The 23,226-nt window shown below is 43.7% G+C and overlaps 1 protein-coding gene across 1 annotated transcript in view; it reads left to right on the top strand.

Moving 5' to 3' along the window:
- The first annotated feature begins 10,082 nt into the window (after nt 1-10,082).
- LOC139541349 (BMP/retinoic acid-inducible neural-specific protein 3-like) overlaps nt 10,083-23,226 on the top strand; it is a 53,778-nt gene continuing 40,634 nt past the window's right edge. The window contains exons 1-3 of the mRNA XM_071345909.1: nt 10,083-10,630; nt 16,599-16,789; nt 18,176-18,372. Of these exons, the coding sequence (XP_071202010.1) occupies nt 10,419-10,630; nt 16,599-16,789; nt 18,176-18,372 (600 nt within the window). The 5' untranslated portion in view covers nt 10,083-10,418. The remainder of the gene's footprint in view (nt 10,631-16,598; nt 16,790-18,175; nt 18,373-23,226) is intronic.

Below are 23,226 nucleotides of genomic sequence, written 5' to 3'. Positions count from 1 at the left end.
ATCCTAGAGACATGATACATCAGAAGTAAGACTATAGTATCTGAGGGGTAATAGAGAATGATTTTTACATCAGAAGGTAATGGTTATATGTAGGAGCCAGATGGCTTTGGAATGTGCTGGTTGGACGGGAGGAAGTCACTATAGGGGATACGGATGGACATCTGTGGATTAGGCAAATGAGGGGTTGAGGTCAGGTCAGATCCCCTTAAGTGTGAAATTATGGTTTATTACCCTATTACTTCATCTTCCTGTCTAACCATAAAAGATGTAAGGATTGGAGAGAAGGAGGAGGGCCTAAATTGGAGTATATATACTTGTGGTGGTGGAAACATGTTTTGTCTGAATGCAGCTGTATTGACCCTCTGGGAAGAATTAAACTTGGTTAAGCTTTCATAATGTCTGTTGAGTTTTTTACTATGAGAATTAGAACCTAACAAAGCCTTTGTAAAAAGTCTAATAAATCCATATAATATAGCCTACACCTTCACAATAAATCCATTATTTATTTTAGACAGGTCTAAAGAAGCATGATATGAAGAAAATGTAGTCTATTTCAGAAGAAGAGAATAGCATACTCTGAGTTGTCCTTATGTTAGGTCCTGATGTGGCTATGCCAACTGGCTGTGGCTACACAAGTTCATTTATCAGATAAGATTTGCTTATAATTCCGTGGCATTATTTTATATTATGAAGAATACAATTGAACAAAGCTGAATAAAATATCAATACTTTCTCCAAACGATTTGAGGGAATGAGCACATGCAGCTATTCTATGTTGAGCAGTTAACAAATAAATAGTTACACCTATATGCTTAATATATAGCTATTAATGTAACTTTAATTGTTCTACAAACGTTGGGCTATATGTCTTGATTTTTAATACATTAATGATGAGACTCTAATGATGATTTTCAAAATTTGTTTGAAAGGCATGAGCTCTGCTTTTTATTTTGCGCCGGCTGTACACACTCCAATAGTCTCTCATTCACAATTTGACAAGCACTTGATAATGCCTCGAATTTTACGACATCGTACCCTTTGTGACCGTAATACACCCCCCAAAAAATCCATGCCTTTTGCGGCCCGGAGTGCTGCATGTTCCCCTTCTCCTAAGTGTGCTGTGCAATCCGAAGTGTCTCTCACTCACGGCTCTGCGTCATGTGATCAGGTCTTACTCACAGGCTACTAGTTAAGACAGACACATCGGGGACGCAACCGTGCTTGTCCTTATCCAATTCCGAGGTACATATTGAAGATATTGGAAGAACTGTCCACATTTACTTTTCGTCAGCCAACAAGATCAGTAGGCCTAACGAACAGAAAAAGCACTAGCCTGTGTCAATCTACTATCCCCCGTAGTACAAAAGTCGACCTATTATATTCTGTGCGAGAAATAAATATGCCAAACATAGTCTGGGACAGTTGTGGGATGCGATAGATCCCAAGTGAATACAACCTCTAGCATCAAACATTTTTGTATGCAATGTGACTGACGCAGCAGATCAGAACGTTTATCTTAAAATGTTGATAAACTATTAGGCTATTTCTTCACATTATAAGCTCATCAATGCACACATGGTAGTAGGATATAAGCGGGAATGTTCCATTAGTGGAAAACACCATTATCAAAAGTGACTGGAAATGCAATTTTGAATGCTTTAATTATAAAGGTGCATTTTTATGGTGAAAATGATCTTCCCCATACTGGAAACTCATCCACTGCTTATATATGCCAGTTAGGCTCTACACCCCTTGTAAAGCGGATTCATGTGTTTAACTTTAAGAAGATATTTGGCTACTTTAGTTGTGATACAAACATTATTAAAACGTTTGAAACGTTGGTTAATGTGCACTGTCCCTGTAAAAATCAAATCAACTCAACTCAACTCAAAACATATAGGGTTAGGGTGAGGGCCTAGCCCATAGGCCTATATGTTCTAATAAGGTTTGTACGGCTACGTGAGGTGTGCGACTATGATTCAAACAAGTCACAACAAAAGGCTTTGTTTCTTATGCTGGGCATCATTCACAAGTGAGAATATATAATTCACAAGTGATAGGCTAATATTGTTACCCATCAGACTATTCTTAATTTAATCTTGTCTTTACATATACTAAATAATATATGTGTGACATTTGTTTGGATTTAGAATGGACCATTATCATGCACCTGTATCAAAACAGGGGCAGCGTGAAAAAACACATGTAATCTATGCATATAAATAGAGAATGGAGGACGTTTTTCCTAGTGGTTTATTTTCATGCCAGCCAGGTAGGCTATACTCCTGTTGTAAATATAAGCAATGTACTTAATATTAGGAAAGTTGAGAAATAAATATAGTAGGCCAAGCCTATAGAAAGCTGATAGAGGCCATTACTCTGTTTTCTCCCGCAATTGCATAGCCTATAGAAATGTTGCGCAACATGAGCTCATGGGCTCTCATGAAGTGTTTGATTAGATTTTTGAATACATCTGCATTGACGTCAGTGTGATTAGAGGGACAATAAAGTGCAGTTGAGTCAATGCTCATTTCAAATTGATTGGGGGCTGGAAGAACAGGGAAACTGTACATTTGAAATGGTTTGTTTTCTTTTTGCAGTGAACTATGCCTAATGTTTTTCAAACAGAAAGATGAATCAGCCTGTGATGCGTAACACAAGTTAGAGTACCGACCATCATCAAGTAGCTTCACATGTTTGTTCAGTTCATTTATTATTCCTTCCAAGCAGTCAATAACTTGTCCATGCTAGTTTACATAGCATCCACTAGCTAACATGCTGCTCTGATTACATACTGTATTACACCGCTGCCAGGCAGTCATCTATCGTCCCCTAAAGCATCAATCTGTACTCAAACAGTCCATTACTCAAAGTGACAGCCAGATTAGAAATTATATTTAATTCTGTCTACCACCACCTGACACTGTCTGCCACTGTTTCTTACACCCCAACCGAATCTCTCTGCCTTCTCATATTGGTTTTGAAATGTTTTCAATGGGATATCTTCTCTATGATGCTTTCCCCACCCCCTACTAGTCATTTGCATAACATAGAGGCTTTTCTTTGTGTGTTTACGTGTAAGACAGTCGACTACAGGCGAGGAGCTGTGGACATGCAGACATAATATCATTTCACAAAGGCTTTGCTTTCCCCCCTGGCACCTGTATGAAAGGTATTGTTGACAGTTGTACCGTGGGAGGGGAGATACTGTATGTGGGTTAATTAGGGCCAAAAACCTTGTTAGTCAGCACTGAGGGGAAGATGTAAAGTTTATCACTTCCTGTTTCCACACTTTGAAGATGCTTTTGGGGATGGCTCGCAGACTAGTTTCAAAGTGCACTAGTTACAAATTGGATCCTGTTGATGAACTTCTAATGAAACTCTTTTAATCAACCCACCCCACCAACCACCCTGATCTCCCCTTCCTCGTCTTCACCCTCCCTCCTTCCTTCCATCTCTCCTTCCCTCCCTCTGCCTTCAAATGTATTCAAAGCTGGGAGATATCAAAAAGTGAAACCCATTCCACACATTAGCATAGTTGCAGTGCCAGCGAAGGGAAGGCGCATCATCTGCATGGCTCCGGTGTCCTAATGGGTATAGTGGCTGAACAGATGTTCTGAGACACACTGCTCTCTCTCTTCTCACTCACTCACTCACCACCTACCTACCCAACCTCTCTCTCTCTCTCTCTCTCTCTCTCTCTCTCTCTCTCTCTCTCTCTCTCTCTCTCTCTCTCTCTCTCTCTCTCTCTCTCTCTCTCTCTCTCTCTCTCTCTCTCTCTCTCTCTCTCTCTCTCTCTCTCTCTCTCTCTCTCTCTCTCTCTCTCTCTCTCTCTCTCTCTCTCTCTCTCTCTCTCTCTCTCTCTCTCTCTCTCTCTCTCTCTCTCTCTCTCTCTCTCTCTCTCTCTCGGCTGGTGGAATGCTTTAGACAGATTAGGTTGGGGAGTTCCCAAATCTCATCAAGCGTACAACAGTACAGTATATCCTCTAAGCCGTGGAGGGAGAGAATATCTAACCACTGCGGTAGGGCTGACACTGTGAAGTAAACATGGCACAGTCTCTGGATGTAAGTTAAGTGTCTGTCAACAAGACAGGTACATTAGAGGCAGACTTTAGACCTTTAGTAGTAATAGTAGTAGTAGTAGTAGTTGTACACACTCTGACTGAATTGACCAGCAATCATGCACAGCCGTAAAAAACAATTTTTATTAACAAAATATACAATTCTATATTTGTTTTTTGATAGTTTGAGTTTGCTCAGAATTTATTCTGACAGTTTTAGACAGAACAGGACAACAGGACATTTTCTTAAAAATAATACTAGTACAATAATAGTAGAATAATAATAGTAACTACAATACCCTACTAATGTCTTCACTCTCTTCGTGCATGCAGCATAGTTTGCTAGTACATAGTGCTGTAAGCCTTGAAAAGGGGCCAGGATGGTTGGTTCTATAGCTCTTTGACCAATTTAGATGTTACATTGAGATGATTGCCCTAAATCTTTGCTAAGTAATCAATATTGATTATTAATAATGCCATTCATTAACATGATCTCGGAACATTTCTCAAAGAGGTCACATTTGATCTGTTTCCTTTATGTACGCTCTAGTGCCCTCAAACTAAACTCTGGACGTCGAAGCCAGTTACACTGCATTTTTTCATTGTTCCTCTTTAATCAGGGTCTTTAGACCTGGGACCTGGGACACCAGGTGTGTGTATTATCAGGTAGAACAGAAAACCAGCAGGCTCCGGACCTCATAGTGTAAGAGTTGAGTACCCCTGCTCTAGTGTCTATACAGTCACCTGTTGAGGAATGAGGCACTGGTAATTTCAGGACTGGATTGATGTCTTGTCAGATACTGTCAAGTTTTCTGTATAGGTGACTTTAAAGGAATTCCACAATCTTCCACAATGACCTCTGACCTCTTTGGTAACCTACTGAAGATAAGTTGGGTTTTTCCTATGGATCTATGACAGATCACTCTCTTCATCTAGAATGGCTGATATTAGGTGTTGCTTAATGAATATAGCCAGCCATTATGCCGGATGGCGGCCATAAAAACAGTACAGAGTTTAAAGCAGATGGGCTTTTATTAATCTGAATTACCATTTGGTATAAACTACTTCTGGATCATAATGCCTAAAATATCTGCAGTTCCAAAATGAGATGGTCCCTTTGTGAAATAAACAGAACCTTGTCATATAGATGCAATATAAATGACAGATTACAATCGGTGTATTTTATTCACTTATGGAAACCTTGTAGGTTGGGTTATAGAAAGTTTGAATAATGAATGGTGTGTCGGGTGACAAGGCTGAGGTGATTCTGCATGGGATCGGTCACAGACTGTAGATTGCCCTACAGAATGTGTGTATGTGGAGCACAACATAAAGTCGGCCACATTAGGGATTTGTGTGTAAGGAAGGTTGTTTATTGTTGAAAGCTAATGCATTTTTTTATTTTGTCAAGGATCAAGTGATGTTTATAACCATGATGTAGACCTTTCCTACAGTCAATGACCAAAAGCTCCCTCTTTGGCCTCATTGGTGGAATGTCGTTTTTTTCATAATTTCATAATTAATATATTATTTTTTTTACACGACAAAAATCCAGTGTTTCTATGTCATACAGTTTTGTTATATTTCAGTCTTCTGTGATGTACAGTACCAGTCAAAAGTTTGGACATACCTATTGATTCAAGGGTTTTTCTTTAGTTTTACTGTTTTCTACATTGTAGAATAATAGTGAAGACATCAAAACACTGAAATAACACATAAGGAATAATGTAGTAACCAAAAAAGTGTTAAACAAATCCAAATATATTTATTATTTGAGATTCTTTGAAGTAGCCACCCTTTCCCTTGATGACAGCTTTGTACACTCTTGGCATTCTCTCAACCAGCTTCACCTGGAATGCTTTTCCAACAGTCTTGAAGGAGTTCCCACATATGCTGAGCACTTGTTGGCTGCTTTTCCTTCACGCTGCGGTCCAACTCATCCCAAACCATCTCAATTGGGTTGAGGTTGGGTGATTGTGGAGGCCAGGTCATCTGATGCAGCACTCCATCACTTTCTTTCTTGATCAAATAGCCCTTACACAGCCTGGAGGTGTGTTGGGTTATTGTTCTGTTGAAAAACAAATAATACACCTTCCCATCTGGTTTGTGCTATTGCTGCAGAATGCTGTGGTAGCCATGGCGGTTAAATGTGCCTTGAATTCTAAATAAATCACTGACAGTGTCACCAGCAAAGCACCCCCACAACATCACACCTCCTCCTCTATGCTTCATGGTGGAAATCACACATGCAGAGATAATCCGTTCACCTACTCTGCTTCTCACAAAGACACAAATCTCAAATTTGGACTCATAAGACCAAAGGACAGATTTCCACCAGTCTAATATCCGTTGCTCGTGTTTCTTGGCCCAAGCAAGTCTCTTCTTCTCATTGGTGTCCTTTAGTAGTGGTTTCTTTGCAGCAATTTGACTATGAATGCCAGATTCACGCAGTCTCCTCTGAGTAGTTGATGAGATGTGATTGCTACTTGAACTCTGTGAAGCATTTATTTGGCATGCAATTTCTGAGGCTGGTAACTCTAATGAACTTATCCTCTACGGCGGTCCTCATGAGAGCCAGTTTCATCATGACTTTATGATTTTTGCGACTGCACTTAAAGAAACTTTCAAAGTTCTTGGTTTCTTCCGGATTGACTGACCTTCATGTCTTCAAGTAATGATGGACTGTCGTTTCTTTTAGCTTATTTGAGCTGTTCTTGCCATAATATGGTCTTGGTCTTTTACCAAATAGGGCTATGTTCTGTATACCACCCCTACCTTGTCACAACACTACTGATTGGCTCAAACGCATTAAGAAGGAAATAAATTCCACAAATGAACTTTTAACAAGACACACCTGTTAATTGAAATGCATTCCAGGTGACGACCTCATGGAGCTGGTTGAGAGAATGCCAAGATTGTGCAAACCTGTCATCAAGGCAAAATGTGGCTACTTTGAAGAATTTGTTTAACACTTTTTTGGTTACTACATGATTCCATATGTGTTATTTCATAATTTTGCTGTCTTCACTATTATTCTACAATGTAGAAAATAGTAAAAACAAAGAAAGACCCTTGAATGATTAGGTGTGTCCAAACTTTTGACTGGTACTGTATAGAAAAGTGTGATGTTGGGATACAAACTCAAAATGTAATACATTTCAACTTTATATCTGACATGGTGCAGGTGTCTTCTTTTTTTAAAGCCCATAACCATGTGTGTGAGGTGTATACTTTTATTTCAAAGTATATTTGTGTAAGACTACCAAGAATCACTCTGTGCGACCCTGATTTAGAACATTGCAGTATTAAGTATGAATAGGTAAAAGACAATTGATGCCCAATGAAAAAACACTAATCATATGGAATTTAGTTTTGCTGTGAGTGATTGGAGAGCAGCAATGACAATTGTCTACATATTTACCTTTCGTCATTTGGTAATTACTGACTAACTATAATACAGTGTAAAGTGATTACTTTCATTATCTGTATATTTTCTTTCCTAACACTTATCAATGCCATCTACTATTGGATAGGTATTCTACATTCCTTTCTATACTCTGAAAGACCGACACGGCTCATTATGTATTGTATAGCCTTTCTTCTGTACCTTTTCTTCCATCAATTGCACTCTTTTCACCCAGAGAACCCGTCCCCCCGTCCCCCGTCTCTTGCCTAACATACACACACCCCCATCACTGGCCTTTGTGTGGTGGCTTCACACCGGCCTGGGTTAAAGATGGCCCACAATGTGTACAATCATATTTGAGTTGAGCCACAAGAGCCCTTGTTCTCTCTCCTACTGCTGGTAATAATGAACGTGCCTTTCACTTCAAAACCATAGCCTAGCCCACGGCAATCTATATGTTATATTCACGCACGGCTTTGCTCGTGTCTCAAAGAAAGGCGATTTAACGACATTTTATGAAAATGTAAAGTTTGTGTTTTCACATATGTACAAATGTGATCCAGTAATGCCCTTCTCAAGTGGGAATGGTGTGCACCTGATATGACTCAGACAGATAATAACAACAATCTGGTTAGTCTTGTTGTGTCTGATAATGTGATTATAGAGCTGGTGATGTCTGAATCTGTAGACAGATATATATTTTTATATATTGGAATTTTACAGGTAGAGAGAATAGAGAAAGAGAATGAGAAGGAGGAGAGGGTAAACTGAGAGAGAGGGAGAGAAGAAAAAGAATGAGAGAGAGGGAGAGAGTTTTCCTTCCTGCATTAGCGTTTGTTTGGCCCCATGCCTGTGGGGTGATAGGATTAAAGTGTCTTTAAACATGACCCCTGTCCTCTATTCTGATATTAACAGGATAGACAGTCCCCTCGCTGCAAGTCAAGGTCACTTTTAAACCATGTTTACAAAAACCCATGTAAACCCTAGGCCTATGTGCTGCCGAGAGGTCCAGTAGATTTGATACAACACCAGAAAATGAAAATTGTAATAGCTGAAAAACGATCTCACTGTTTAACATTAACAACAGCTACAAAAACAAAGTTAAAAGGGAATTACTGAGGATTGCCATGGTTGGATAGTTTCGTAGCCCCCCTACCTCCCTCACCATCTCTATCTCACTATGTGGAACACCACTGTGCTGAAATGAACTGCGCTCCATTGTTTGCTCCCTGCTGTGTACTCAGATCCAAACACCCCCACCCCAACACACACACACACACACACACACACACACACACACACACACACACACACACACACACACACACACACACACACACACACACACACACACACACACACACACACACACACACACACACACACACACACACACAGATGCACACACTCATGCAAACAAGCCCACAAACACACACCTCATCAATATGCATGGCCATGCACGGATGTCTGCACTGAGGAATTAAATGTCATGCAGCAAAACCAGAGCATTTGAATCTGGTGTAATCACAGGAAAAAGCATTGTGAACCAGATAAAGCCTGTGTTTGCATCAGTGAGGGATATCCACTTATCTGTGAATTAACACTCAGTCTGCAGTTCATTATGGCCATACAAATACGCATACAGGCACACACACACACACGCACGCGCACACGCACACACACACACACACACACACACACACACACACACACACACACACACACACACACACACACACACACACACACACACACACACACACACAGAGGGTCAGAAAGGGCAAGGATTTTGAGTGGCATACAGAGTGAATGACAGTGACTCATCTAATAAAACCACCAGCACATTTATTCATGGAAGTCCATATTCTCTCTCTGTGGGGTCAAACATCAGTCATTAACCTCTGTCTCGCTCTCTTTTCCTTTAACTTTCAAACTACCTCACCCTTTCCCTTTCTTTCTCGCTGTCTCTCTCTCTATCTGCCTCTTTCCCATACTCTCTATGCCTCTGTTTCTCTCTTTCTTCCTTTCTCTCTCAGACTACCTCACCCTCTCCCTTTCCCTCTCTCTCTGTCTCTCCCTCTCCATCTCTTTCTTTCTCCCACACTCTCTCTCTCGCTCTCTCTATCTTTCTCTCTCCATCTCTCTCTTTCTCCCACTATCTCACACATCTCCTAGCACCTGCCCCCACGTCTACCCCCCGGCGTCTTGCGGTATTGTTTTGAATAATGATTTCTGAAACCCTCCCACACACATGGTCACATGGCTGAGTTCACTTGACAGATTGTCATCAGAATACAGTAATGGGATTTTTTTTAAACCAAGCATCTGGTTTGGTCCCAGCTGCAGCGGAGAGATTGACAACACTTAGGAGGGAGATGTTGAGTAATGGGAGGCTCGGACTAGAGGTGGAATAGAAGTGTAGTCTCAAAACAGATGACTAGTGACTTACTCCATAAGAGCTAAAGAGATCAGAGTTCTGATTGTTTGACGTGTAAAATACAAAGGCATTTTTTACTTGTCAGTATAGGATCTCTTAAAAGATGAAGGTGTCTGATGATTATAAGAACAGTACATTCTCAAGTGACAAATATTTACGTCTTTCTCTCCCAGGTGCTCCAGTGGATGTGAGGGAATGCAGATTCCCCGGTCATCCCAGAGGAGGAGTGAGCTCGCGTGTAGGAACCCCTTCCACTACTGATCCCATTCCTCCACCACTCCCCCCTCTCCCTCAATCCCTCCCTCAATCCCTCCCTCCACCCCTCCCTTCCTTCCTCCCTCCACCCCTACCTCCCTCCACCCCTCCCTTCCTTCCTCCCTCCTCCCCTACCTCCCTCCACCCCTCCCTTCCTTCCTCCCTCCACCCCTACCTCCCTCCACCCCTCCCTTCCTTCCCTACCTCCCTCCACCCCTACCTCCCTCCACCCCTCCCTCCCTCGCTCCCTCAATCTCTGATGGCTCTATGGGGCTTCCTCAGTGTCAGCCTGCACTGCTGGGTCTGGCTCTGGGCCGGGGCCCCTATCTCGACCAGCTTGCCCCACGACCGCCCCGGAGGGCCCCTGGACTGGCTGCTGTCCGACAAGGGCCCCTTCCACCACTCACAGGAGTACACAGACTTCGTTGAGAGGAACCGGCAGGGCTTCTCCACCCGCTACAAGATATACCGGTGAGTTGTATAGCAGGGCTTGTACATGGGGCAGTCTTCCCAAACTCAGTCCTCAGGCCCTAACACTACACAGCTTATTCAAATTTTCCAAGCTTGATGATTAGTTGATTATTTGAATCAGCTGTGTAGTGCTAGGGCAAAAACCAAGGAGTCCCGAGGACTAAGTTTAGGAAACCCTGACGTAGGGGCGGTTTACAGGTAAACAGGTGAGTCTCATAGCAGTGCTCTCTTCAGAGATATATAGGAGAATCAGACCACAAGTAGTCCAGATTAGGTATAGGGAGAATCAATAGTTAGATGGACAGATTAGACTGCCTACCAACGTGTTAGTACACCAAAGCAGGCTGAATGTTATATCCACTGTCAAATTGCTAAAGCACGTTCAGTCTCATGTGGGGTTTAAAGTCGTGAAGTAAATACCACTGGAAGGAAAGCCTTGAAAAGAGATGTGGAAAGTTCTCACCCCATCTAGGATAGTCTAGTAGTGGAATCTTTATTGAATTAAAGGAACTGCAAAACTAAGGTTAAGTAAATAAATGACCATCGAGGAGAAGAGGAGGGAAAAACTTAAATGTTTAAGTTTGGCACCTACTTGTGTAGCTATTGTGGTTATTTCATAATCAATTAATCTACTATTGTAGCTGTTTTGTATCTACAGTATGTACCTAGGCACCAAGATAGTATAACTATTGTTGGTAAATAGTACAGTTAAATTATTTGAGTGTATCAAGGTAATTACAAGCAAATGGCCATATGCATATTCTGATATCTGTTCAGGTAAAATATGTTGATTATTGTAGTGTAGGGGGAAAAACGTATGATTTGTCATAACGTTGAACACATTTTCACATATTGGCTCGTGATATAAAATTAGTGGAAAGTGTGTCATATATCCTGTCCGTCGTGAGTTGGAAAGGTATTGAACATGGACCGGGAAACCGCAGACGGGCCTCTGACTTCTATGGATTTGTGCTGGGTGTTTTATGGGCTAAGGTGATCTGCTTCCCGCGTTAAAGTGTTTTAATATTTCTCCTCTGGCTAGTGCAGGCCCATCACAGCTCTCGGGACTGAGCTTCATTGGCGGTAAGATTAATAGTCTTATCATGTGGCCAAGTGATTAGTGGGCTCTTAATAGTTATTACTCTGCATTATCACACCATCCCCTGAGAGTCTACTGTCAGCTGCAAGGTTGTGTCTGAGGCACGCTAGATTACAACCAACCCTTGATTAACAGTAATATTATTAAAGCCCTTTCGTTGGCTGGTAGAAATGCTGAGCACTGTATTTTATGTCGGCTGTGTTTTTTTTCTTTCATAAACCAGGTTTCCATCCAACCTCTTAATGTGAGTAAAGTACATGTCACGACAGGCCTGACGGAAACAGTACACCTTCTAATGTCTACAAAACAAAATACGCTTGACAAGGTGGGATCTTTTTGTGTCTGTAAAATTAATGATGCGCAAATATTATGCGCAAATATTTATATAATAACCATCATATCGAAGTAAACTTGGAGTCACGCAATGATATGGTGATATGTGTTGTGGTCCTACTAATACGACTCCGGAAAGCATGCATTTTATTAGTCTACAGTCGAAATACGTTATGATGAACTTCACAGGGTGGTGAAAGTACACGGTGACGGGCTTGATGCAACTTTCCAATAAATATCGAGGGTCTTATTCTGTTGACATGATGTTCGATGCTTAATAATCTTGCTTTTGTCCGTAATAGGAATCTCGCAGACAGAATCTGTGCACTGTCGGCGAACTGTTGGCAAGAGCGCACATGCAAATACCAGAGTGGGGACATTCTTTATAACGCAAAATGTGTAGTGATAAGACAATCAGTCTAGTTTGTTATCAGTACATAAAAACGCAAAAGTAATTGATGTCATCATGCACAACTTTTTATCGGCAACAAGTCATTTTGATGGAAACATATTACCTCTGGTGGGAAAATTTGCATATTTTTTTAATGCAGGTTTTACAATATCGCAAATTGGATGTTAACATAGCAAATTACTAATTGGTATTAATCGACCAGACAAAATTTGTGCTGAGATGACAACTGCTAATTGGGACATCATAGACAGATAATCACTTGATTATATTTCTATGGGGGAATATAGGGATAATTCAAGGTAATTGTATCTGTTACAGACTTTGGTCTCTTAACAGTATCTTACATAAGGACTGCATCAAGTTATACAATGTTCCCTTAAAATCAACAGCTTTAATGGTACAAGGCGACAGCCTACTTGGAACAGATGTCAACTCAATGTCTATTCCACATTGGTTCAACCTAATTCCATTGAAATGACAAGAAAACAACATTGATTCAACCAGTGTGTGCCCAGGAGGAAACTATACTGCAGGTTTTTACAGTAGGAGGAAAGGTGGTAAATTAATCCAGCGTGCCTTTAGTTGTCAAACAGATTGTTACTGATATCTGTTCTCAAACTTCCCCAGGTGATCTCAACACATCAACAATGGTTCCCAGTGGCAAAACTACTATCTATAAAAAGCTATCACATAGAATATAATCCTGTAGAATTGCTTTGCCAGACAACTTTGGCTTTACTGTGGCATTGTGTGGTGGCCATTTTGTATTAAAGTGCATGCAGGTGGTACTAATTGTCTCTGTCTCTTTTAATATGAGAAGTTATTGTGGCATACTCACATGCATATATCCAATATGTCCACTCTGTTGCCAATTCCCAGTGACAGCAGCATAGCCAAACAGTCCACCACACAGTTTGTTTGTTTAAATTACCTCTCATATCTGACAATCTATTCCCTATCCTGTAACACATAATTTCACAGAAAAACAGACATGCAGAGATAGAAAGTGACATTATTTGCTCCTGCAGAGTTTTGGATCTCTGCTAAATTCTCATAATCTTCACTGACAGAGAGAAGATGAATTACCGCAAGTGGGTGCTTCTAGTTACAGTGGCTGTGTGTTACTATGCCATCATTGCAGTAATGAAATTGCACCATCTCATCCCTCTTTCAATTTTCCACCTCTCTTCTTGATTGAATTTGAAAGAATTTTAATGGGTCCTCCAACAGGAAATGGAGGCTGCTTTCCTGTTTGGGTAATCACTCATTGTTTTGGCGAATGCAACAGCTTTTCCCTCAGTCAACATGCGTAGAGACGGGGTTCCGCTGCACCACCAGTCCTAGGCAACCATTGCCAAGTGACAGTTGCCGTAGACAGCAGGGTGTAGGAAATTGTAGGCTACACTTGTGTAGCTCTTGTATTTTTTGACATATTGCATTTGAGAAACGTAAGTGAGTGTTGGTTCCAAATCGCATAGAGAAGTTCACAGTATGAATGCCGTATTTCTGTACAGCTGCAATGCATCAAATTTGAGAATGTCTTTTGGAAACCTTGAAAAGACCTTGATCTGTGTTAGTGGCCTTCTTATTTCATACCCAGAGAAAAGCAATGTATCCCAATTCTCTGAAATCTCCACTAGGAGAAATAGTCCAAAAGAGAGATGTGTGAAAATGAATGATATCTCAAATGAAACCAAGGTAGCTACGTACAGCAGTGGAGGCTGCTGAGGGGAGGACGGCTCATAATCATTCTGGAATGGAGCAAATTGAATGGCATCAGACACATGGAAACCATGTGTTTGATGTATTTGATAACGTTCCACTTATTCTGCTCCAGCCATTACCACGAGCCTGCCCTCCCCAATTAAGCTGCCACCACCTTCCGTGACGTACAGTACAGTGATGAGAGACAGATAAGAAGAATAACTGCATGGTGTAGTCTAAGGAAAGACTGCAGAACCCCAAAAACTGCTCCATGGTAAAATCCATTTAATTTCAACCCACTCCTTGTTGGATGTAGCATTAGCCCTATGGGGGGTTTAAGATAAGACAAGTCCAGCTTATCACAGTCAACGATAACTGGAGAAACCAACGACAGAATGATTTTGAGAATCCACTTTCCTTACCTGTTCCCTTACTCTCTCCTCTCTCCCTCCTCTCTTGATCCTCTCTCGCTCTTCTCTCTTTCTCGCTCCTCTCACTCTCCTCTCTCTCTCCTATTTCCTCTCTCTCCTCTCTTGCTCCTTTCTCACTTCTTACATGCAATGCCTTTGAACTGCCGAATCTCAGCTCTCACATAGCAAAGCAAGATATAACTGGTGAGGAATGCTATGGTGGCCCAGTTGAAGAGGTAATTTATATGTATGGAGTGAAAAGAGGTCAGGATTAATGGTTATGTTTGGTGTAACTGACCGACAAATTACTCAAGGGACATGTCTAAAAGTAGAAGTATGTGGGTGTGCATACATTCATTAAGCTGTATGTTTCATGTATTGATTTGAGAAAGCTTTCCCATAAGTGGATTAGGCATGCTAACATCACACAAATTAAACTAATTGCTATATTTTCACTACCTGTATGAGAGTAGACATGAAAGTATTTTACAATTTTCCACATTGCCGCATATGATCCTTAAGAAGAGGCTTTTCATCATTACTCCTGCTTTAATGTGATATATCTCCTATCAAAAGGCCACGCCCCCTCCATCCATCACCTACAGCACAGGTTGGCGAACCTATTCTGATTACAGCAGACAAGCATCCAATTCACAGCGCAGTGCATCATTTAGTAATAACTTGCACCTGTGAGGTTAGTTAGGGAGTGTGTGTGTGTGTTTGTATGTGTGTGTGTTGGAGAAGAGAGAAATAAATATAGCGATAGGAGACAGAAAGAGAAACAGAGAGAGAGACAGACAGAAAGAGAGAGAAAGAGAGACATAGTGAGATCTAGAGAGAGAGCGACAGACAGACAGACAGACAGACAGACAGACAGACGGGCAGACAGACAGACAGACGGGCAGACAGACAGACAGACAGACAGACAGACGGGCAGACAGACAGACAGACAGACAGACAGACAGACAGACAGACAGACAGACAGACAGACAGACAGACAGACAGACAGACAGACAGACAGACAGACGGGCAGACAGACAGACAGACAGACAGACAGACAGACAGACAGACAGACAGACAGAAAGGAGAAAAAAACAGGCAAGAAGAAAGGCTTTCTATATCCAGCATCAGGATGTAAAATATTGCACATCATTTCTTCTACATTACATTGCTTCTACTGTAGCCTCCAGCTAACTGACACAGACAGAGCATGTTCATTTCGACCTCCCTCACAGAAATATTATCTGAACCTGTCAGAGCCAATTAAAACTGAACCCGTGTTAAGATACTGTAATTATTTAAACACAGGGGATTAACGCAAACAAAGTCTTTCAAGGCGTAACAATGCTCCCATCTTTAAGGCTGCATACAGAATAACTTAGTAATGTTTGTAAATGTAAACAGAAGATGTCAAAGCTACAGACGCTGATGCGAAATCAGAACTTTACAGCTGCCTCTAGCATTTCCTTTCCTTTCGGTCGCTTTACTTTCTTTCCTCATTATGAGTTGTATTGAGTGTCAGAGATCCGCCGATGTCTATGGGTTTCTCTGTCACTGCACATTTTGATTATGATGTGTTTATTAAGGAGAGCACCTGTCAGCTGCAGGCTTTGGGAGCATTCTCCTCCCCAGCTACAATCATCTTCCAAATGGTACCTGCTTTGGATCTCTCTCTCTCTCTCTCTCTCTCTCTCTCTCTCTCTCTCTCTCTCTCTCTCTCTCTCTCTCTCTCTCTCTCTCTCTCTCTCTCTCTCTCTCTCTCTCTCTCTCTCTCTCTCTCTCTCTCTCTCTCTCTCTCTCTCTCTCTCTCTCTCTCTCTCTGTCAGAACTTAAAGCTAAGGATGCAGTGAGGCATTGCGGTTGATAGCTGCCACCATAGACTCACCTCTCCCCTACCCTTCTGCAGACAGACAGGACAGACCGACAGAAAACCATTAATACCATCACATCATTAGTGAGCCTTATTTACCAAACAGTTTCAAGGACATTTTAAAGTCTTCTTCTTTCCAGAGAGTTTGGGAGATGGAAGGTGAACAACCTGGCTGTGGAGAGGAGAGACTTCCTGGAGTCGCCGTTGCCCCTGACACCAGAGTTCATCCGTAACATCCGTCTCCTGGGTCGGAGACCCACCACCCAACTCATCACTGACAACCTGATCAGGAAGTATGGAACACACTTCCTGCTGTCGGCCACGCTGGGAGGTAAACACACCACTATGTCTGAAATGGCACACTATTCCCTATATAGTGTTTGATCAGGGGATTCTGTGGGAATGAGGAAGTAGGTCAGGAGCAGGAACCCTGGTGCTGGAGTGCCGCTGGAAGACGAGGTTTGTGGAATTTAGTCAATCACTGAACTGATCAATTAGCTCAGTTGGTCAGGTGTGCTGCCTACCTGGAACAAAATCCTACAGTACCTGCAGCACTCGAGGAACATGGTTGCTTATACCCCTGGAGTAGGTAGTAGTAGTTGACCCCTATTCACTGATACAGGGTCATATTTTTTAATCCCCCTAATGGTTAGGAAAGAGGGGAACGGTATTCTAATAATCTGTCAGTTTTCTGTGTTTGTAAAGTCCCAATAACACCAAAAAGCTAATGAGGGCATAGCAGCCTATATGAATTCAGTGGAAGACTTTTCTTGATTAGATTTTTGTCTACATAATGAACGCCCATGTAAAAATCTCACTACACGTACATGTACTGCAGTGCTTTTGATAGTTATGTGGACAACGCCGTGAGGGTGGTTGCTCTTTACAGGAGAGAAGCTTATTTCAGCTACAAAGCCCTGTGCATGTCGGGGAAACCAAGGGAATGGGTTTCCTGTTGGAAAGTAACACTTGTCGATTACCTCAGCCGGGCTCCTGGAAAGGTCGTAGTTGTGAGTGGCCACGCACACACACACACACACACACACACACACACACACACACACACACACACACACACACACACACACACACACACACACACACACACACACACACACACACACACACACACACACACAGCTGCACTGGCTGACGCGATGCAACCTCTATGCCCTGGCACACAACCAGAGCAGTTCTGTATAAGGAGAGGAAGATGAGGCGCTGTTGCTTGGCCATGAGCCAGAGATGTGCTGCTGGCTGCTGAATGGGGTTATAAATGGATTGCCTGTCCGTGTTCTGGAACACATGGACTTCATGAAATAAATGAATAAATTACATAGGGATTTAAGGGCACCTTTCTGCAGCAGAGGAAGAAGAACACAAAACACAGACTACCATTGATAATATGATATGATGCCCTCCTTTATGGTTGAATCTGGATGTATATTTGTTCATATTCTACCAAATAGCACATGGTTAATAGTTATAATACCTGGCAGTGAATAATACACTATATTATTCCTATTGATTGCCATACTACTGGGTAGCTGGGTAGCTGTTGATTATGTAGTTCAGAGACCATCTAAATAATGTCAACTGACATTTGTATAGACTGTTAAAACCATGTTAGCCAGTGAACGTTCTCCCAATAGTTGAAAAAAAAGCCTGTTTAAACAGCGTCAGCAAACATTGTCGTAACGCCATCTTGTGTTTGCAGGGGAAGAGGCCTTAACGATATTTGTGGACAAGAGAAAGCTGAGTAAGAAGGCGGAGGTGAGCGAATACTCTGGCTCTGGCAACTCGTCCAGCGTATCTCTGGAGGCTCTGCACCAGCTGGCTGCCTCCTACTTCATAGACAGAGAGAGCACCCTGCGCAAGCTGCACCACATCCAGATAGCATCCACAGCCATTAAGGTAAACCTACAAGCTGCACCACATCCAGATAGCATCCACAGCCATTAAGGTAAACCTACAAGCTGCACCACATCCAGATAGCATCCACAGCCATTAAGGTAAACCTACAAGCTGCACCACATCCAGATAGCATCCACAGCCATTAAGGTAAACCTACAAGCTGCACCACATCCAGATAGCATCCACAGCCATTAAGGTAAACCTACAAGCTGCACCACATCCAGATAGCATCCACAGCCATTAAGGTAAACCTACAAGCTGCACCACATCCAGATTGCATCCACAGCCATTAAGGTAAACCTACAAGCTGCACCACATCCAGATTGCATCCACAGCCATTAAGGTAAACCTACAAGCTGCACCACATCCAGATAGCATCCACAGCCATTAAGGTAAACCTACAAGCTGCACCACATCCAGATAGCATCCACAGCCATTAAGGTAAACCTACAAGCTGCACCACATCCAGATAGCATCCACAGCCATTAAGGTAAACCTACAAGCTGCACCACATCCAGATAGCATCCACAGCCATTAAGGTACACACAAACACACACACGCACACAAATGCACACACACCGGACACACACGCACACAAACACACACGCACAACCAACACCCAAACGCACACCCACACATACCCACACACATGCACACGTACACACACTGACCTTCCATCAAACTTGAAACTTCATGCAATCATACTTGTTCAAGTGGAGCAGCACAGTTGGTTAGCTGATTAGAGATCCTGGAATGCCCCTTGTAAGAAGTGTCAGCTTGTCAGGTTGTAAAGAGCCAGGAGTGTTGATCAGTAGGTGGTGTATTTCCAGGGCCAGGCGTTGACATACCTCCTCTGAACTGAGTACTGTAGCTGTTGGGATGAATGTTGTGACATACAGGACATACCAGTAGGTTACTGCAATGTTGTGTGAATAAGGAAAATCATATAAATACCTCCACTCTGTTAGTGCAACATTTCGACAGGATGGATTTTGTCAGGCTGAACTAAAGTGTGCAAATATTTATGTTTCTTTATTATGCAATTTTTTTAACCCTGCACCTGTAAAGTTGTTGGATGTGCACACACCCCTTTTGAAAATAGCAAACGTGAACCTTTCAGATCCTTCATGTTGCTATATAGCGACAGTCACATCTGTGTGTGGCATCCGGCCTCTCTGAATTTGTCGGAGCAAACTATGAATAACAGCTATCAAAGCTCTGTACTCCCTGAACCACAAGGATGTGTGGGAGGTCGGACATTTCTATCACAGCAGAGGTATCTAGTCACTACAGAAAGCGAGACGCGCTGCTTTGTCTGTTCTGTTGGGAGTCACTTTTGAAGTGTGTGTGTGTGTATGTGTGTAAGTGTGGGTATGTGTGTGAGTGTGGGTATGTGTGTAAGTGTGGGTATGTGTGTAAGTGTGGGTATGTGTGTAAGTGTGGGTATGTGTGTGAGCGCCAACTTTAATGGTTCAAAGGCAGAGACGTGTTGAGAGTGACAGGTGAGAGCAGAGAGGCAGAGAGGTTGAGCAGCTCATCAGTGAAGCAGAGTGAATCACTGAGAGGGAGGGAGACGGGGGAGGGATTCTTCAGCACACGCATCATTTCCACAGGGCGTCAACCCCCGTGACGCCGGAACAGACACAACCAACCGCTCCACCATGTGAATGTGAATTGGACAGGGGAAGGTAGGAGGATAGCAGATGAGGCTGCCGGTGCTTCCGCTGCCCCCCCTCCTTGTAGCCGTATGGAGGGGAAATTTGGGAGCTCATTTCAGAGGAAAAGCCTGTTAGTGCTCTGGTGTGCTGGGGGTTTGCTGTGGAAATCTTCTCCCTCTTAAAGAGGTCACGATGCAGCCTGCTACCTCTCTACCTCTGTTCAGAAAAGGTTGTTGCTATAATGAGTAATGACTCAAGCTGTTACCAGAGCGGCAGGGATCATTTTTGTTATGATTTGACAATTTCCCCAACTAAATCGATGTTGATATCCCCACCTGACCCATGTGATGGTTGGCAGTGTGTCTGCAGAATGATGAACAATGAGAGAAAGTTTTTCAGCAGTGGGGCTCTCACAACACCGTGTGGATTCATATTTATTTCCACTCAGACAGTCCCAGTATTGCATTATGTTCCCATTATGGCAGCATTGCATTTTTTACGTTTCCACCCTGCTACTCAATCGATTGTTGTCTGTGTTGTCACAGGGGCACTGTACAATCTGTACCTTTCATTTCCAGTCTAAAGTCAGTGAGTGCCAGTGAGTCTTGCCAGTGAGTCTTGCCAGTGAGTCTTGGGCAAATGTAACTGCCACTGAGTTAGCACATAATTTAAATAACTGCCTTTTAGCTAATCTCTTCCTCCTCTTTTCTTCATCTAGCTATCATAGACACATTACATATGCACAGTACTATCTTAATTTGACCAGTTTCTCAGCTGGAAATGAATCCTGCAGCAACCGGAAATGTGAATTATCATGTGCATTATAATTCGTGGCCATTTTCGGAAGGGTTGATGCATTTTTAGTTAGGATAAATCATGTCTGACATTTAAAAGTGGAAATGACAATTAGCATTTCTCTGCGACAACAGTGATCAAATTAAGATGGTACACCTGTATATCAATCCTTTCACCCTAGTGGTCATGAAGAAAAGCAGAAGCAGAGAAGAAGGAAAAGAAGCTTAACTGTGTCACACCCTGACCGTAGATTGCTTTGTATGTTTCTATTTTTTGTTTGGTCAGGGTGTGATGTGGGTGGGCATTCTATGTTTGTATGTCTAGGTTTTGTATTTCTATGTTTTGGCCGGGTATGGTTCTTAATCAGGGACAGCTGTCTTTCGTTGTCTCTGATTGAGAACCATACTTAGGTAGCCTGTTTTCCCACTGTTAGTGGTGGGTTGTTATTTTCTGTTTAGTGTTTTCACCTTGCAGGACTGTTTTCGGTTATTCCTATTGTTATTTTGTATTCAGTGTTCAGTCAGTTAAGCGAATAAAGATGAACACGTACTCCGCTGCATTTTGGTCTGACGATTCCTCTTCTTCTTCCGATGAATGCCGCTACAGAACCACCCACCACAAACGGACCAAGCAGCGGGGTAACAGGGAGCAGCGTGGAATGGACTCCTGGACATGGGAGGAAATATTGGACAGCAAGGGACCCTGGGGACAGCCAGGAGAGTATCGCCATCCAAAAGAGGAGCTGGAGGCAGCTAGAGCGGAGCGGCGACATTATGAGGAATTGGCTTGAGGTAACGTGCACGAGAGGCAGCCCCAGAACATTTTTGGGGGGGGCACACGGGGGTATTGGCGGAGTCGGGTAGGAGACCTGAGCCAACTCCCCGTGCTTACCGTGGCGAGAGAGTGACCGGGCAGGCACCGTGTTATGCGGTGAAGCGCGCGGTGTCCCCAGTGCGCACGCATAGCCCAGTGCACTACATCGCAGCTCCTCGCATCGGCCGGGCTAGAGTGGGCATCGAGCCAGGAGGGGATGATGCCGGCTCAGCGCATCTGGTCTCCAGTGCGTCTCCTCGGCCCGGGCTATACTGCACCAGCCCTACGCACGGTGTCCCCGGTTCCCCAGTGCGGCCTGTTCCAACTCCCCGCACTTGCCGGGCTACAGGGGGTATCCAGCCAGGACGAGTGGTGCAGGCTCGTTGCTCGAGACCTCCAGTGCGCCTCCACGGCCCAGTGCATCCGGTGCCTCGGACAAGGACAAGGCCTCCTGCATGTCTCCCCAGCCTGGTGAGTTCTGTGCCTGTGATAAGCCCTAACCCTCCTGCATGTCTCCCCAGCCTGGTGAGTCCTGTGCCTTCTCCCAGAGCCAGGCCTCCTGTGTGTCTCTCCACTCCAGTGATGATCCATGGCAAGAAGCCTCCAGTGGTGATCCATGGCACGAAGCCTCCAGTGATAATCCATGGTAAGAAGCCTCCAGTGATGATCCATGGCACAAAGCCTCCAGTGATGATCCAGGGCAAGAAGCCTCCAGTGATGATCCATGGCAAGAAGCCTCCAGTGATGATCCATGGCACGAAGCCTCCAGTGATGATCCATGTCAAGAAGCCTCCAGTGATGATCCATGGCACAAAGCCTCCAGTGGTGATCTATGGCACAAAGCCTCCAGTGGTGATCCATGGCACAAAGCCTCCAGTGATGATCCATGGCACAAAGCCTCCAGTGGTGATCCATGGCACGAAGCCTCCAGTGGTGATCCATGGCACGAAGCCTCCAGTGATGATCCATGGCACAAAGCCTCCAGTGATGAGCCATGGCACGAAGCCTCCAGTGATGATCCATGGCACGAAGCCTCCAGTGATGATCCATGGCAAGAAGCCTCCAGTGATGATCCATGGCACAAAGCCTCCAGTGATGATCCATTGCACGAAGCCTCCAGTGATGATCCATGGCACAAAGCCTCCAGTGATGATCCATGGCACGAAGCCTCCAGTGATGATCCATGGTAAGAAGCCTGCAGTGAGGATCCATGGCACGAAGCCTCCAGTGATGATCTATGGCACGAAGCCTCCAGTGAGGAGTTATGGCGCGAGGCCTCCAGCGACGCCCTTCAGTCCGGAGCCTCTAGCGTCGTCCTCTAGTCCGGAGCCTCCAGCGTCGCCCTCTAGTCCGGAGCCTGCAGCGACGCCCTTCAGTCCGGAGCCTCTAGCGACGCCCTCTAGTCAGGAGCCTCCAGCGACGCCCTCTAGTCCGGAGCCTCCAGCAACGCCCTCTAGTACGGAGCCTCCAGCGACGCCCTCTAGTACGGAGCCTCCAGCGACGCCCTCTTGTCCGGAGCAGCCAGAGTCTCCCTACTGTCCGGAGCAGCCAGAGTCTCCCTCCTGTCCGGAGCAGCCAGAGTCTCCCT

This window comes from Salvelinus alpinus, chromosome 16, assembly GCF_045679555.1.
Source record: "Salvelinus alpinus chromosome 16, SLU_Salpinus.1, whole genome shotgun sequence".
Classification (NCBI taxonomy): Eukaryota; Metazoa; Chordata; class Actinopteri; order Salmoniformes; family Salmonidae; genus Salvelinus; species Salvelinus alpinus.
Note: the sequence above shows the minus strand (reverse complement) of the source record. Positions and strands in the feature narration are given on the sequence as shown.